The following is a 17,658-nucleotide window of genomic DNA, read 5'->3' on the forward strand; positions in this document are numbered from 1 at the left end:
AGTTTCAAGGGAATTTTTCCATTGCATTGAATACATCTTCAGGCATCATTATGCGATTTTGTTGACTTTACAAGGCACACACCCATTTTAGCATGTATTCACTTGTAGACATACTGATAAGATCCTATACATAATACAGTCATCAGGTTTGAACCCAGGACAGGTTTGCTTTGATACAACAATGAATCATGAGTATGTACTTCCCCATTGTTCTTACAAACTGTGTTTTCAGTTTAAAAACCAAACAAATATACAAAAAAAAACAACATAAAACATAGTTTGTGTGATGTTAGTGAAAAGCTAATGTATTCATGTAGCAAGAAAAGCAGGATTATAAAAAGGTTCAAGTGTACTAATTTCCTACTCAAAGTATATTTTGAATTCAGAACTTTTAAACTGGAGTATTTTTCCTTTGTGGAATTGATATCAGAGGTTTCATACAATGTTTGAATGGACTGCTAAGAGAAGAGGAGATACAAAAGCCAAAATCAGTGTTGCAGTTTGTAAAGCAACCAGTGTGATCAGCTGTGTTATGTTTTCAATACTATATTAACAAAATCTCACTGCGGTGTTTAACAACAAAAACAATGCAATAATAATATAACAATAAATACCATGTTAAATCTTGAATTGAATTCAAAATCTTTGATGTCGTTGTACTATAAATTGCATTTTACTTTATTATGTGTTCTAGAGTAGCCGAGCGCCTGATAGCCTCGGGAGCTAAGTGTGGCTGTGTCTGGCCAATACCTGGATGGGAGACATGGGGTCAGGAAGGTCATTCAGAGTAAAGCTTGTGCCAAATCGATCATGTGGACAAATTGATCCGCTGTGGTTCCCAAGAATGGGAGCAGCTGAAAGAAAAAAAATTCTATGTATTTTCCAGACAGCCATTAACATCATAAAGCTACTTGTCCTGCCACTCTAGTGCTCTAATGGTATTGTCTGTCTTTCATATTTTTCACTGAGAATGGAATCAGTGTGTGTGTGTGTGTGTGTGTGTGTGTGTCTTCACATTGCCTCGCCGGCTGGCGGGTGCTGCTCTTGTTTAACTGCTGTTAGAAGTTGACTTGAACCTGCTGATTGTGTTTAAGTACTCACAGAGCTGAATCACTGAATGTACAAGTCAATATCTTTGCGCATCCCAGCTAGTAATAAATAGTGTAGAATAGGTGATATAAATGTATATGACCTACACTCAATGTGCTGACAGTGTTCAGCTGTAGGGGATGCAAACCCCGCCTATGAAATACCAGGTGTCCCTCTCTGCTGGGTGCCAGTCAGTGCGTTTCCAACATGAGAGCAGTGTGTTTACAGCGGTCAGTCTTCATATTAGGGGGCGTTGGGCTCTTGGTTTACGTGGGAATGTATTTAAAAAGCGGCTCTGAGTGCAAAACATCGACCGAAAAAGAGGCAGATAAGCCACGTGGGACAGCCCCCGAGAGTTTTCCTAAAGAAGAAGAAAGCAATCTCTGTGAGTAACAGCAATTATTTCTCCTCTAACCAAAGTGTAAGTTCCTTTTGGGTTTAACCAGTTACTCACTTTATAGCAATTGGAAAGATGTATAAAATCAAAAAATGTATAAAAATCATATAAAATATGATTAAATTTGATTTAGCTTCAGAGGGATGTTGGTGCTGGTCGGGTCGCTCTTCACTTGGTTAATGGTTCGATTAAAAAAAATGTTTCAACTTTTGGAGTAGATGCTGCGATCTATTATTTTGTCTTTCTCTGAGGAAACCCAGTTTCTGGGTCTTGGCAGTCTTCTTATAGCCTGGGCCATCTTTATGTGGCGCAGCAATTCTTTTTTTCAGATCCTCTGAGAGTTCTCTGCCATGAGGTGCCATGTTGAACTTCCAGTGACCAGTATGAGAGACTGAGAGCAATAACACCAAATTTAACACACCAGCTCCCCATTCACACCTGCGACCTTGTAACACTTAACGAGTCACATGACACCGGGGACGGAAAATGGCTAATTGGGCCCAATTTGGACATTTTCACTTAGGGGTGTACTCACGTTTGTCGCCAGCGGTTTAGACATTAATGGCTGTGTGTTGAGTTATTTTGAGGGGACAGCAAATTTACACTGTTATACAAGCTGTACACTCTCTACTTTACATTGTAGCAAAGTGTCATTTCTTCAATGTTGTCACATGAAAAAATATAATAAATTATTTACAAAAATCTCACTTCTGTGAGATACTGTATGTGCACTGCATTTCACCAAATATTTAATCCTCCCCTGATTTTACCAGTTCATCCAATACACCTATGATGTTTCCATAATGAGTTCAACATGGATCAATTTCACCAAATACTGTACTTTTTATGATAACATCTCATTTATGTGATGGGATACTGCTTAAGGGATACTGCTTAAAGGATACTGCTTCTGGCTCATTTTGTTTTCTCCCTGTCACCCATGTTCTCTCAAATGTATCAAGACATTGTACTCCAAGCTATTGAGAAAAAGCAGGATGCCATTCAGAAAATGCTTGAAGATGACAGAGACAGAAAGATGAAAGCTGCAGTCCAAAAACCACCTGTCCAAAAGCAGCCAGAGCAGAATGAGCAACCCAAGACAAACATCCAGAACAAAGAAGAGACCCCCAAAGAGAAAACACCCAAAAAACTGTTCCCCAACTCTGTTCTCTTCATTTGGTCAGAGTGGGGGAACAATCTTTCTGAGGATGACCAAAAAGAGGCACAGAGTCTCTTTGAGAAGTATGGATACAATGTTTTTCTCAGTGATCGCCTTCCCCTACATCGACCTCTCCCAGAAACCAGAGATCCAAGGTACACTGGCTTTATATTTACTGTCTTTCAGTTAGACTGTTTTAGTTCTAGTTTGATAATTAAAGCCTTTACGTTCCTGTTGATGTTTCAGGTGTTTGAAAAAGAGCTATCCAAAGGACCTGCCAAGTCTCGCAGTGGTGTTGATCTACCTGAATGAAGCCCTGTCTGTCATCCAAAGAGCCCTGCGCAGCATCATTGACCGCACTCCTAAAAACCTATTCAAGGAGATAATAATGGTGGATGACAACAGCTCTAATGGTTAGTTAGTTGGTTGCAAACGGATCAGATTGTGTAAACACACATTAGCTAAAGACAAGCTCATGTAGTGTTTATAGACAGAGGCAGGAGATGTTGAAAAACAGGTTTATTGTGCAAATGTCACTGCTACTGATTTTCCTATGCAGTTTTTGCAAACAACCATTGACAGTAATCAGCCATTTAAAGGAGCATACAGCACTCTAATATTAGATTTCAGGTCAAATACGAACACACTATACATGACATACAGAGTAAACAGCTAACCTGGTTCTGTCCAAAGTGAAAGAAAAAAAACACCTGCCTGCACTTTCACAGCCTGGAATTCTTCAGCACATAATCGGCCTCATGTGGTTCTTGTAGGTGATTATTACCCACTGCTTGTTTCCAACTGCTTCTAATTGTTTTGCTAAGCTAACTGGTTTCTGGCAATAGCCTTATTTTACAAGACACATATGAGAGTGGTAGTGATCTTAATCATCTGCCTCTCAGCAAGAGAGAAAGTAAGTATATTTTCCCAAAATCTTCATCTTGTCAGAACCCAACATAAGACCCCTAATGGGTCATGAACCCAGACCCTTCTTGCTGTGAGGCAACAGTGCTAACCACTCATCCACTGTGCTTTCCCCTCTGTTAAACTCTTTCTCCCTAATGTATGTCCATATTCTCCTTCAACTCAGAAAACCTGAAGGGGGAATTTGACATATACGTGAAGTCGCTTGAGGAGCAGAACCCATCTCTTCGCATTGCTCGAGTGAGGCACACTGAGCAGCGAGGGCTCGCTCATGCCAGAGCCTCTGGGTGGAGGGCTGCTACTGCTGACGTGGTGGCCATCCTGGATGCACACATCGAAGTCCATGAGATGTGGTGAGAATATGGCTAAACTATTGCACATGCGTGTATACACTGTATAGTGTAGCACTTTCTGTCACTGATACTAAGGACATTAAAGATGCTATAAGAAGGTAATGAGAGTGTTGCTCAGCCTAGGAACCATCTAGTTACAGACTCATTTGTAAAGTGGCAATCAATTGCAGCAGTGTGGCATGCTATATGGAAAAAACTTTTTTGTTTTATTTATTTGGTTTATTTGATTGACATTAGCTACATCTAAGCATCAGTAGTGAACCTTTTTTTAGCTCAATCACCCAACACTTTCTGTGCCTGTTTTATAAGTTACAACCATGTTGCATAAGAAGATAGACATTTTGAACCAGAGGTCTCACCAGTAACTCTTCAGTAATGACACATTAAAAAATGTTACTAAGGGTGTTTGTTGCAGTGATGTGTGAATGGCTTATCTTCCTTTCTCCTAATTGCAGGGCTGAACCACTGCTGGCACGTATCAAAGACGACAGAACAGTGGTGGTGTCCCCTGTATTTGACAAAGTCAACTTTGATGACCTCAATGTTACAAATTACTATCCGGCAGCACAAGGCTTCGACTGGGCTTTGTGGTGCATGTATGAGAGTTTTTCACCCGAGTACTACAAGGTCAACGATGGCTCACTGCCTGGGAAGTAAGTTAAATCAGTCTTCTGATTTATAAATAAATAAAACAAAAGGGTCTTGGATAACAAGATATCCTTGATGATCCAAGAGTTCAGTTTTGGTACATTATGTAAAAGATGCTTAAAGGTACAGTAGTGACAGTTTTCATCTGTCTCCTCAGGAGCCATCACTCATGGGAATAATGGTTGCTGATAGGAAGTTTCTTGGGGAAATTGGAGTCCTAGATGAAGGAATGGAAATTTACGGTGGAGAAAATGTTGAGATGGGAATTCGTGTAAGTGTGACGTCCCGGGCTAAAACTTCCGATGAGGGAGTTTTATGCTGAAAGGTCAACAGGATTCTGCAATGCCAGAGCTGCAGCACTCTGACTCATTAGTTAATGAATTTCACCTGGGAGTCTTTTCACTGCTTAAATAGCAGACCCTGGGCAGCAACCAGCTGCCAGGTTGTCTGCTGCCATCCCATTGTGAGTTTCGTTTCTCGACCCTGCGCTAACACTTACGCGACTTGACGCCAAGTGGAGGGTGGTCGGGATCTCCTGTGGGCCCACGCTATAGAGAAAGAGAGACCTGGGGAAAACCGCTGACGGTTGAACACCCAGCCAAGGCGAGAACGGCACCCGACCCTCTACTAGAAGGAACAGGTGCGTTACTCGTTAAACTCCTTTCACTAACTTCTTTTCCTTTCTTTGTTTGTTTCGGACTCCAAGCATTGGTGAGGACGGTTCAGAGACCTGGGGTAGAGGTCCGTGCCTGTGATTGCTGCAAGCATTAGTCCCAGGAAGGACCACAGCGCCATCTCCTGGATTCATCGTTTTAAGCGCCCGTGCCGGCCATAACCGCTGGATTATTTCACCACTGACTTTTGGACATAAATAAACTATTTTGTTGTTGTACCTCTGACTTCGTTCCTGAGTGTTCTGTGTGGGGAACCAAGATCCTACACCACACCTCACATCGTTATGACAGTAAGTTAATGTCAGCAAGTTGCAGCAAGAGAAAAATCACTCACTGCACTAAAGGATAATATGATTTCTCTTGTAATATCTTTCTGGCATTGTAAAATTATTGTAAAACTATTATTTATTAACAGCTGTGCATGTTTGCCATCTGATAAGCTTTGAAACCCATGGATTTCTAAAATACACCTTCCTAGAAAGCTACAGAGCTTACAGAAAGCTAATAATCCTTTAAGAAATCAGTTTTGAGAATTAAAATGATTTCGTTTCTTAAGAGTTACCTATCTAATATTTGCAGGGTAAATATGAAAATATAACTGGAAGCCATTTAGCTTACATTGGTACCATAAACACTTGTAATGAGTGCAACAGATATTTGTGCTTAAGTGCTTAGTTTTATATTTTGGGAAATAACATCTATTTGCTCTCTTGTTGAGATTAATACCACTCTCAAAATCACTGTCATAACTGTGGAAAAATAAGGCTAATGCCAGTTAACTTACCTTCATAAATAGAAAGAGCCAGTGAGAAATGGCTAGTCAGGTACCAAAATCCACTTACCAGCACCAGTCAAGTCAACAAAAGTCAACAAGTCAACCAAGTCAACAAATGTAAGCTGTTTTATATAGCTTAGTAAATCTGAAAAAGTGTGAAAATATTTTGTGGTTATATTTTGTGTTTTTTATTGTACTTGGAACGGTAACTCCTTGTAGTCTCATGGCTGCCATGTGTCATGGTTTAGGGATTAACAATTTGTTTTAAATCATTTAGGGGCAGCAGCAAAGGTCTCCTAAACTGCGCCTTACAAATAGTGTGTTAAATGCAAATATGAATTGGCAGTACTGCACACTGATTGTAAATGTCTAAGTAGCTTCATTTTTACTCACACTTCGCACTCAAATAAGTTATGTAGCTAAGGGGTTTTCTTAAGTTGATTATATTAGATCATCAGAATCCTTGTCTTTCTACTGCGCAATCTACCTTCTGACCTTTTTCTCTTTTTAGTTTACTTATTATCGTGCAAACGGTGAGCTCTACATCGGCAGCATCAAGTCCCACAAGAACAGTGACAACAGGTGTCTAAGTGACCCCGGCAATAAAGAAACTGAGCCGGGCCTTTACAACTGCAAAGAGACTTTGCAGAAAGGAATGGGGATATACTGGGACTTCACTCAGGTAATATAAAATACAAGTTGTATATTGATGTTATGAAATATGTACGTTAATAAAAGGGTCAACAAAGTGTCTGTTGCCTCTCTGCAATTAGAGCATAGTTTAGTTTAGGTGTAGTTGACCATATAGCTTAAAAGTCTCTACTGTGGCTGTGTCAGTATGAAAAGATCAAATACTGCACCACAGTATTTTTGACACCTTTCTCTTTTCTAGGGTAAAGAACTGAAGAACAGACAGACAAAAAGATGTCTGGAGATTATAAAGGGAAAACTTCTAATACAGGAATGCTCTGGCCAAAGATGGGAAATCCAAAACATAATCAAAGCCTTTTAAAACATCTGTGTGGGCAACAACAAGTGCACTTCTCAGCTCATAGGTCAGTGGTTAACCATACCACAATATGGGAAATGTAGTCAGTCAAGTGTGACAACCGTTATATAAGTATTTTAATTATTTGACTGACATTTCCCTTAAAACATTTTGTAAACCTTATTTATCAAAATAAAGCTATAAATAATTATTTATTATGACATTTTTGATTAACTGCTTACTTTATTAAACAATTAATACATTAAGTGATTACATTAAGCCTAAACTGATGTTAAATGGTCTTTTGCTCCAATAATAAAAATTCCATATGTCTTCATTTTACAATATGTAAATTGGGAGAAGTGAAAATAAATCCCATAGTGTTGGGTTTGATTCTGTTCATGTTTCTGGGTTCAAAATTATAACCAATGATTAGATGTATGTGTGTTTTTACCAGGTGTGCTGATCAGATTAAATAGGACAACAGTTTGTTGTTTATGTCTAACACTATGACAATGACAGATAATTAACACAACTTTGTCTTTTACAGATTACATTATCACATAAATCCAGGCCAGCAATACATTCTGAAAATAAAGGAAAGGCCAGTGAAGTTATAAGTTATGTGGCTTGAGAGAAAATAAAATGGGTTTTTTTCTGAAATTTGAGCATGAATTCCCAATATGAAATTCATCAGTATAGAGGTGTAACCAGGGAAGGCCATAGAATTCACCCTTCCCATGAAGACCTGGATAAATTAGTAAACTATTTTAATTTAACACTTTTCATAACCTGTTATTTAAACAGGCTTTTCAGGCTTGTGCTTGTGAGAATATTTGTAAGAGTCATGATAGATGGTTAAATTGAATTTACTTGTATAGTAATTATCAGTACCTATTAAATATAAAATCCCCTTGTCCTTAGCTTTGTTACAGTAAGCCATCTCATAACTGACCAGTTACTTTTATACAATATAATAACATTTAGTTGTTTAAAACCCAACTGTATTTTAATGGTTTATTGATATGACACATTTTATGTGTCAGATAGAATTTTCATGTGTGTGAAAGTGTTGTGTTTCTCATGGATCTGGATTATTTGCTTTGAAACATGGTGTGGGTGGTTAAAGGAAACAAAATAAATGCTCCACTTGTGTAGAATTAACAGTACTTGAGGTACTGCATAAAGACTTGAGTGTGCAGTATATTGCATATTATTTTGAGTATATAATGGATCTTGGTGTTTTCTGCGAGCTTGCTGCACCAAAGTAACGAATAGCCTTTGTTTCTCCATGGGGATATTCAGGTTGTTTTCTCAAAAAAATTTATTTTCAGCCCTGCTCAGTGTGGGCCAGCAAATGTTTTCAAACAATTGTTTTTTTCTTTATCAAGTTGGAAATAAAATGGATTTATAAAACTGGCTGATGTTTTAATTCTAACAGAAAATAAGAGCCAAAAGCTTTATTGGGTCATACAATGGTCAGGACCTCTAAAATATATATATAATATATATTTTATATATATAATATATTTATATATATATAATATAATATATATAATATATTTCATTTGCAACTTTCTGTCAGAAAGTTGCAAATGAAAGGTGGATAGTACAAAAGGTGTTTTACAGAGAAAATAATGTAGCCTACAGAATATATTTGTCTTAACAGATGGTATTTTTAAAACAAATATATTCTGTTCATTATTCGATCTGGGTATCAGAAGGTGACACCCAAACTAGGAAATGTGCAGCAGTTATTGTGGACATTAATCCTGTTAAATTTAATAGCTCTATATATCTTGATTTAACCAGGTAGACATCAATTGAGGCTAAGAATTTCTGTTACATTGACGATTTGGCCAAGACAGCAGCTATACAAGTTTCAGAAAATATATATATATTCCAATACACACACAAATAAACAAAGTAATTTACAAACAGAAGAAGGCCAAAACAATGTTAATATTAAAAACTAAAACTGAGCTACAACTCAGACAATTTAAAATAACACTGATATAAAGATATAAATCCAATTTTAATTTAAGATGTCTTTCCTGTTCCTATCCTGTGCATCCTAACCCTTCTATTCAACTTTGCCTGCAGTTTTTTTAGTGGTTCCAGATACTCACTTTCTTAAAACATGCTCATGCTTTAAAAAAAATTTAAAAAAAACATACTGACCCTTCAGTTTTATTCAACAATGCAAATTTTTGCCATTTTATCAAAAGTTTTAGAAATGATTTTTGAATCTGTTGTCGTCATTTTTAAAAAATTCGCTTTTAGAGAATTTCCAGTTAGGTTTTAGATGTCACCACAGCACTACTGAAAGTGAATAATCATTTTGTATTATCAGTCAACACAAAGAAACCGGTTTTATGAGTTCTTCTGGACCTTAGAGCTGCTTTTGACATTGTGTACCATGTCATTCTTTCTTAAGACTTTGATTAGATGTTTAGGGCAGTGTTTTGCAATGGTACACTTCGTTATGCTTAGTGATGTTGCTACCTCACGTGCTCCTCTCTCCAGTGGAGGTCAGTTGGCTCTCTCCCTCCCTCTTGTGGGGTACCACAAAGTTCTATTTTTGGCCCTCTCCTTTTCTTTTCTATCTATCTATCTTCAGGACCAGTTATTGACAAATGTAATCTTTCTTTTCACTGCGATGTGGACAATGTGCAAATTTATTTGCTCCTTAAGATGAATGACAAGAACTCAATGCAAACATTATCGTTTATGTCCCAGATGTTCAAATTGTGGTACGCGGGCTCCCTCTTGTGGTACATAGGAACATTGCGATATTTAAAAAATGACAATTTATTATTAATAATAAATAAAAATAAAAATAAAAGATAACTGCTGAGAGGTCCTGATGGACAATGGGACTCGTCCAATCCGAGATGTGACGTCGAATAAAGCGGGAAAAGCCGACAGCGTCCGAGGGTTCACGAAAGTCTGGTCTCTTAGCAACCAGTGTGTTTGAAATTTTAGTTTAGTCGTGTCTCGGGAAGGACGAGTCCTTTTGCAGCGTTAACGCGGTTTATTCAGTGTTTACGTCAAAATGCTTAACGCTGAACTAGCCTCAGACTGTAACAACAGGGCCACTCTGCGGAGGCGTCGACACACGGAGACTGAGAGACAAGGACGGATCTTTAATGACAAAGTCCGGAGCATTGGGGTGAGTGTCCGCAGCTTAGGTTAACGCTAGCAAAGGATGCTAAGTTCTATCGTAGTGTAACGTCAGCCTTCCGCATTGACCTGCAACACAAAACACGACGCGGAGCTCGATCAGACGAATTAGTTAAAAGCACAACCAAGCTCGGTCAATAATTATCTGTTATAAGAGAAACTTACACCAACTTGGTATTTTTATCATTTCATTGTGTGTATTGTCCTGTCCTTGTTCTTTATCTCTCTGCTGTGTTGGACCTAGACTCGTATAAAGTTGAACTGTCAAGGGGCGAGGTGTGGGTGGTGTGGTGTGAAGAAGGTGAGGACCCAAATGCAGGACAACAGAAGCGTTTATTCTCTCCTGGAACATCCAGGGCTCAAGACAATGCAAAAACTAGAGAACCGGATCAAACGGTAAAAAACTAAGAGAGACCGGGTGAGACGGTCATCACAAAACGCACTTCTGCTGGCGACCACCAACTGAAGGCAACTAATGCTTCTGCAACTAAACAAAGGAACAAGGGAGGTATAAATAGGGAGAACACAAAAGGTGATAGAACACAGGTGAACATAACGGGGACAGGTGAAGCTCATAAACACAAATTACCAACATAAAGCTGCCAGAGACCAGAACAGGGGAAACAGGAAAGCCACACAAAATAAGAGTCCTCTGGCAGGAAGTTCCCAGAGAGACTCATGACATGAACTGAATCATTGAGCCCTCCTTAAGTTACAGTATGAGCTGTTGGTGGCTCAGTGTGATTGTTGAGGGGCTCTAAGGGATTTCCTTTAAGATGGAGGAGTTGTGATGCTGATTATATCTTAAGACTCTTTGACCTGTTTAGAGGCCAGAGGTTAGATAGCAGAGACACTGCGCTGAGTCAAAACATTAGAGAGAGGTAAAGGATCACCGACAAAGTGGCTGTGAAGAGGAAACAGTCCTCAGAGAAGACGATTTATTACACAGGGTTTATTGAGAAGGTCAATGATATTACAGTGATAAATGAACAGATGATGAAACTGATGAAAGGAGAGTTGGCCTCCTGCTGGTGCAGGCCTGGGTCTCTGTCCACGGTCCTGAAAGTCTACCGTCCCCTTTCACAGTAAGTCAGTCTCCCCCCAGTAGTCCTACTATTAAAAGTGAGGACACCATGACACCAAGATAAGATGGTATAAGATAAAATAAAAGAAGATATAAGATATTAGATTATTGTCACTGAAACTTGTCTTAGCTCTCACAGAAACCAGCAGCCACAAGGCACAAAATAAATAAGGTAAAGTTTGACAATTCAATATGAAAACTTAGAAAATAATTTTAATTAAAAATTTAAATGAAAGCAAAATTAATTGCATGTATTCATTTTCTTTATTCTGTTCAAAATATGTTGTATTAAATTCCCAATTGTAAAATAAATTGCCAGTTGAATAAAGAGGCCAGTAAACGTCCATATTTCAAGGCTGTTATTCAATTCCCAATTCACTGACTATAAAATTCACTTTTCATAAATAAACCCCTTGAAACCCCTTGTAGACCATCATTAGGCAATAAAGTTTAAACAAAGTTATTAAGTGCAAGTAAACTTACATTTTTTTTGTATGAGAAATGACTTTTTTGTTTTTTTGTTTTTTTTTTAACTGACTCTACAGATCAGGTGGTGTTGAGCTCACCTGTCTCTCCAGCATGGAAAAAGAAAGGAAGCGTGACTCCTCTCTCAACTGGCAGTGACAAGGCATCTCTGAAGTACCACAGGGGTCTGCCTTTGTCCTCACGGCCCACCTGTACAGACAGAAAGTAAAAGCTTTTGTCAACAAATTACTGTCACATTTAAGTGCTCTTTCAGCAAGTTGTCCGTAATTTGTGTTAAATTCCTTTCTGTGCATCCTAAGTGAAACAGAAATTCATCAGTACAAACTGTGCCAACTGTGACCTGAGAATGATGCTACATGAGAAGAATGTGGAATAAACTGCACCACAGTCTGACATTTGGTCAGCAGCTGTTGATTGACTGTACGCCCACTTTATTCAGTTCACAACATTTAAATATATCTAGATAAATTTTATCTTTTTTTTATAATATTGTGTTAAAATAAAGTACATGGCAGAAACTATATAGTTATATGTTTCACAAATTGGTTTAACAGATTTAATGAGTTGCGCTGTCATGAGCAACACAGTCAAGTCAAACAACATTTAGCACCACAGGCAGTTATCAGTCTAATGACCTCTCACCAGGTCAAAGCCAGCTAGGAACTCTGGGAAGTCTCTCCGCAGCTTCATTGCCTCTTCCACAGCGTCAGTCATCACAGATATATTTACTCCCCTGAAGAAAACAATGTTTTTGTCTATTGGTGAGCTAAATAAAGATGTGCATTTCAGACTAATGTGCAACATCCATTTCAAAGGCTTTCTAAGTAGTCACCTATGGACAGTGAAGATGATTCTTGCTCCAAAGAAGTCTGGGTGGTCTGCTCTGAACTGCCTAGTGACCTCCTGGTAGGTCTTCAGAGTCCAGGCTGTATCATGAGTGCTGCCATCCAACTCATATATCTGAGAGGAGAAAACTACAACATTACAGCTGGGATAAGTTAACAGACCAGTGACTGTGCACTACACATGACATATAGTTACCTCTGGGAGTAAAGCTCGCAGTTCCAGATACATGGCATTGTCAGTGTAGATCTCGGTGAGGCCTTGGTAGTAATAGTCTCTGAACACAGGAGCATAGGTGACCAGACCCCACAGTGCTAAGAAGATCTGTTCAAACCTGTCCCATACCACATCCTGGCTGGGGTACACTGTTGCTGGATCCTGATGAGTGAAGAGTGTCAGGTTGGCCATGATGCTGAGTGTGCAGACAGGAAGTCGATGTTATTTAGCACCGTTATACGATCTCACCTACACTTCACTGAGGTTGATGTGATATGTGTATTATATTACTCAACATTTCTCAATAGAGAGTCCATCTTGTTACTTGTGGGTAACCAAGTAATCCAAAATGTCACTGGAACGAGCGTTGGTAAAGTGTTTACTGGCCAATGTCACATTACAAAAAAATTGGTCTGTGCTGTTAAATGTGGCCGTAACACACGCAGAATATGCAATGCAGACAAGCATAAGCTATTTCCCATGTGCAGCTTCCAAAACAACCCAATGTCAGGATGTGATAAACATAGTGTTAGGTTGTTCTAATTTCTACAATATTATCTGAATAAAATCTTTGTGCTCTCTGAACAGCATCAAAGAGTAAGTCACCTGTTGTCTAGCTCTGTGGTGTTGACCATTTTGGCTCTGACCGTCTCCAGCAGGTTCCAGGGAGAGCAATGTGACAGAGGCCTGGGCCTTCTAGACGAGAAGATGAATCTGATGGACTGGTTGTCAGTAAGGCACATGTAGCAGTGTGGCCGATAGGTCGCGTTCTTTACCAGCCACTCTACATCAACCATGGAGAAGTCATGGACATGGAGAGCTCCCCCTAAAACAGTGAATTATTGAATAGATTCACTTTGAAATTTAACAAACTTCTCATTATATACACAGAGGTGTTTCCACAACGCTGACAAAACAGCAAGAAATACCCTTAACTGAACATACCTTTCGGCATCTTCTGCAGCAGACTGAAGATGGGACTGGTCCTGATGAGGTGCCTGGCCTTGAAGAAGTGCATGGCAGGAGGGAAGTCTGCTCTCAGCATCTCCTCCTGCTTCATTTTAAACAGAAGAGTGTCCAGCTGCAGCTCAGCATCAGTCAGCACCGTCTGCCCACCTGTCTGCATGGAGGCCTCCAGCTGCATTAGAGCCTCTCTCTGCCTGGGGTCTGGGATGGTCAGGCCACTGGGCAGGAAGGCCAGCAACAACAAGACCACAGCTGCCTGGTGGCGCTGTAGGTGGACTGACATGGTGCGGGGAGTGTGTGTGTGTGTGTGTGTGTGTGTGTGTGTGTTCGTGTGGAACTGGCTATGAGAAAAAAACACAATCACAGGGATTAGCCTCCACAGAGAAGTCAGGAAAGCTGGTTTTGACAACAGTAAGTGAGGTAAAAACACACGTGACTAGTCCAACATACGCTGGAATAACGTCACAAAGTGCCACGTGCTGTTGTGTGTTTCTGCCATGGTTACACGTGCCCTGATGAACTATGGATCATTGTTCATATATTAAAGCCCCCAATCACAGGGATGAAAACATCTAACGTCATGTCCAAACCTGGAGACTCATAGTTCAATAAATAAAAAGCGAGAAACGCAGCGTGTCAACAAGCTAAACAGACCTCGACACACAGTCTTAAACTACATTAGCATTTACTTTGAAAATGAGTTTAGAGGTTATGAAGGTTAAGTCAATATAGGCGAAATAACGCTACTCTTTTAACAGTAACGCTGTAACGAGTAAAAGCACAATGGGTCACATCGACAGCTGACCACGACCACCTTGTAAACAAACAGTTGCTGTAAAAAAGCAAGGTAACTAAGACAACTATTATTTGTCCAAACCTCATTCTACACTCTACACTCTGTTCATATCTATCATATCTACTTTGATGATATTCCAGTCATAACTACTTGTCACATTGGGATCATCATTAAATGAAGTCACGGCTTCACAAATCATCTATGTGCTCATTTTATTTAAAACACTTATACTTTGACCTAAATTTGGCTGCTCAGCAATACATTTCCCTAATGGAGAAGCTATAAAAGGCCTTTTCATGGAATATTTTAACAAGTCTAAAGGTTGATGCTCTGAAAAGGCCTACAGGAAGTACTATAATTTTTTTAATCAATGTTGTATCTCTTTACTGTTCATTCACTCAATGAAGTGCTTACATTTAATGCTGTCATTAACGCATAAATGTTTCCACATTTATATGAAGCCTTTTGAAACTCATATATATACATTTTAGTTAAAACAGTTTGTTGTCCGTGCATTTTCTGGTGTAACACACAGAATCATGGAATCGATATTGGCGACGTGTCCAAGAGAAAGAAGCTAAGAGAAAAGCTCCAATGTAAACCTTTCAAGTGGTACCTGGACAATGTTTATCCAAGTCTGGAAACACTAGATAACATCCTGGGATACGGTGTGGTAAGGTGTAGCTTATTTAATAGTTTGCTGAGCTTATTTTGGTGAGCCTGAAGTATTTACACAGTGAATTCAAGTCAGAGATCTGGTGATAAATAGAAGTTAATGATTTCTATCTTCATTTAAATTAAATGCAGACAATTATATGCTAATGGGACACCTTCAAATGTAGCCATGCTGCAGCTGAACTCAAAACACAATTCATGAGATTCATATAGTTGTCCAAATACCTCCCACTCCCCCCACCCTGACTGTACAGCTGCAGAACACCCTTCTTCAGCAGTATTGTGTGGACCAGGGAGCTGTCCCAGGAAGCATCCCCATTCTGTATGAGTGCCATTTTGAACAACCACAGGTAATCTAGAAAGACACACTGATACTGAAATGATATATAATAACACATATAATAAATCCTGACTTATCCTTCTCAACAGCTTTGCTACTACAATACAGATGGTGAAATTATCATTGGGGAGATTAAATCCCACAAGTATAACAATAACCGCTGCCTAGTTGATCCAGGCTCTGGCAGTGCTCCCACCTTGCACGAGTGTCACCTGGCAAAACTAAAGCAACTACACATGCACTGGGACTTTAAACAAGTAAGACCAATAAAGCATCTGTTTGAATCCTACCAACAGAAGGTGGCAAAGTAGAAAATGTTCCAGTCCTACACATAAGTACTTTAATATCTTAATGTTTGAGAAGTTCTTACTTCATGCTGCCATGTAATAAATATGTGTCCATCAAACTTTTGCAGGGCCAAGCAATCATAAACAAAGCAACAAAAAGATGTCTTGAGGTTGCCCAGGGAGAAAGCTCTTACTATGAGCTCGTCATTCAGCAATGCACTGGACAGGGCTGGAGGATTGAGCATCTCGTCACAAGTTTTTAGGAAAGCACTTGATGTAATAACCCTTTATTGTTCTGCTCATCTCTTCAGCAGATACAGGGGTACAGCTTAAGGATGGACATTTGGAATCAAATATGCCAAGTCCAGGCAGACACAGTGGAAAGACTTTTCAACTAATGCATTAGGTTTACATCTTTTGTATTGCCTGCGGCACCGTGTAGTTCCTAGAGCACCTCCTCTTTTTGCATTCTTCATATGGGATGCCAGACCCCCCCAGCCTGTTTGATCACTACGCATGGCCCATGTATTTGAAACACAAGAACAACTGGCAGCAAGCAAGTTTCGAGAAACACACACACACAAATACACATTTCATCATATCAGCCCGTTGTGCTATAGTCACTGTTTGTTACATCATGTCCTGGAAAATCTTATAGGTACAGGTATGTATGTCTACATATGTTACCATTTCATGTACGTATAAGAAGAAGATCAACATATTTTCATAGAACAAAGGTCCTGGCAAGGTGTGTACATCTTGGAATTTGTCACACAGTGTTTGACATATAGCAACATATACAGTATGTGCTGTGAAACTGATCACCAGTAATGGTGAAGTCATAAGGTTGTCAGTAATGGATTGTGGGCTTCTTTGTACTGAGACTTTGTATTATATGAGCAAAATGATGTAAGGGCTGTTCTAAAGGCAGGACTGTGATGGACTGGTTGGCCATGGCTGTTGTTTTCAGTAGGACAAGAAAAACATAGTTTTCTTCCATGAACTCTGACATTAGAAGTGTTAGAAACAGTCTTTTATAGTTTGTTCCTTAAAGTGTGCGACAGATGAGTTGTTTCCTGTTAGTGATGATGCCTTTTCAGTGAGTACTGTAGCTCTGGACATTTGTTGTGAAGCTTATTGTACTTATTAGCAGCTAAACTAAGCTAAGATTGCTAGAGTGAGTGACTTATGTTTAGTTGCTTTCTGTTGTTGTTTGGGTATTTTAATTATTAATGTTAATAAGTGAAGGCCTTGCAGCAAGCAAGTTTGGAGACAGAATATGGCTGTAATATGTTGTATACTCATATCATCATTTTGTGTTCTGTGCTTTGGGTTTGTGACTGATATGCTGCTTGTTTGTTCTGTTTTTGCAGAAACACACACACACACACATGAATATTTCAAATTAAAGGAACATTAAACAATCATAATCTGGCTCATCATTGCTGGGGGTCATACAGGCATTCTAACCAAAGCACACTCCGCAATTGCAACCTTAGTGAACCAGATAAAGTGTCTGCCACAAGAGGTGTAGATAGTTGACTGACCAGATCCATTCACTTCCTCCAAGCTCAGAATGAATGTATGGCGTAATTAACGGCGTAATAACGAGCATGGCGGGGTGCGGGTCAACGGTCGGTGCCTAATGAATAAATAACATTTTGAAGGTAATCACAGTGTGTTTTACACTAGTTTCGATATCATTATCAAACTGAACAGTATGTCATCCTACATTCAGTACTGCTGCTACATAACAAACACTGAGACTCATATTG

The 17,658-nt window shown here is 39.2% G+C and overlaps 3 protein-coding genes and 1 long non-coding RNA gene across 5 annotated transcripts; 3 read left to right on the forward strand and 1 right to left on the reverse strand.

Moving 5' to 3' along the window:
* The first annotated feature begins 1,295 nt into the window (after window positions 1–1,295).
* LOC113132844 (probable polypeptide N-acetylgalactosaminyltransferase 8) lies at window positions 1,296–17,247 on the forward strand. The gene is made up of 12 exons (XM_026311220.1): window positions 1,296–1,474; window positions 2,449–2,800; window positions 2,892–3,058; window positions 3,736–3,922; window positions 4,378–4,575; window positions 4,763–4,841; window positions 6,531–6,701; window positions 13,408–13,551; window positions 15,117–15,254; window positions 15,511–15,606; window positions 15,686–15,853; window positions 16,012–17,247. The coding sequence occupies exons 1-12, from the start codon at window positions 1,297–1,299 to the stop codon at window positions 16,144–16,146; spliced, it is 2,013 nt and encodes a 670-aa protein (XP_026167005.1). The 5' UTR covers window position 1,296; the 3' UTR covers window positions 16,147–17,247.
* Window positions 4,757–7,162, forward strand: LOC113133151 (probable polypeptide N-acetylgalactosaminyltransferase 8). Its single transcript, XM_026311749.1, has 3 exons — window positions 4,757–5,534; window positions 6,531–6,701; window positions 6,912–7,162. The coding sequence occupies exons 1-3, from the start codon at window positions 5,529–5,531 to the stop codon at window positions 7,029–7,031; spliced, it is 297 nt and encodes a 98-aa protein (XP_026167534.1). The 5' UTR covers window positions 4,757–5,528; the 3' UTR covers window positions 7,032–7,162.
* LOC113133152 (uncharacterized) lies at window positions 9,994–12,550 on the forward strand. Of its 2 annotated transcripts, XR_004463096.1 has the most exons (3): window positions 9,994–10,179; window positions 10,435–10,491; window positions 11,820–12,550. It is a non-coding gene; the product is annotated as an uncharacterized LOC113133152 (long non-coding RNA). The 2 variants fall into 2 exon arrangements; XR_004463095.1 differs by lacking the exon at window positions 10,435–10,491.
* Window positions 11,820–14,553, reverse strand: LOC113133150 (adenosine deaminase 2-A-like). The gene is made up of 6 exons (XM_026311748.2): window positions 13,765–14,553; window positions 13,426–13,645; window positions 12,802–13,015; window positions 12,593–12,720; window positions 12,403–12,493; window positions 11,820–11,949 (listed from the first exon to the last, which is right to left on the reverse strand). Exons 1-6 carry the CDS (start codon window positions 14,066–14,068, stop codon window positions 11,821–11,823), a joined length of 1,086 nt encoding a protein of 361 aa, XP_026167533.1. The 5' UTR covers window positions 14,069–14,553; the 3' UTR covers window position 11,820.
* Window positions 17,248–17,658: the final 411 nt, after the last annotated feature.

This window comes from Mastacembelus armatus, chromosome 6 (assembly GCF_900324485.2).
Source record: "Mastacembelus armatus chromosome 6, fMasArm1.2, whole genome shotgun sequence".
Taxonomy (NCBI): domain Eukaryota; kingdom Metazoa; phylum Chordata; class Actinopteri; order Synbranchiformes; family Mastacembelidae; genus Mastacembelus; species Mastacembelus armatus.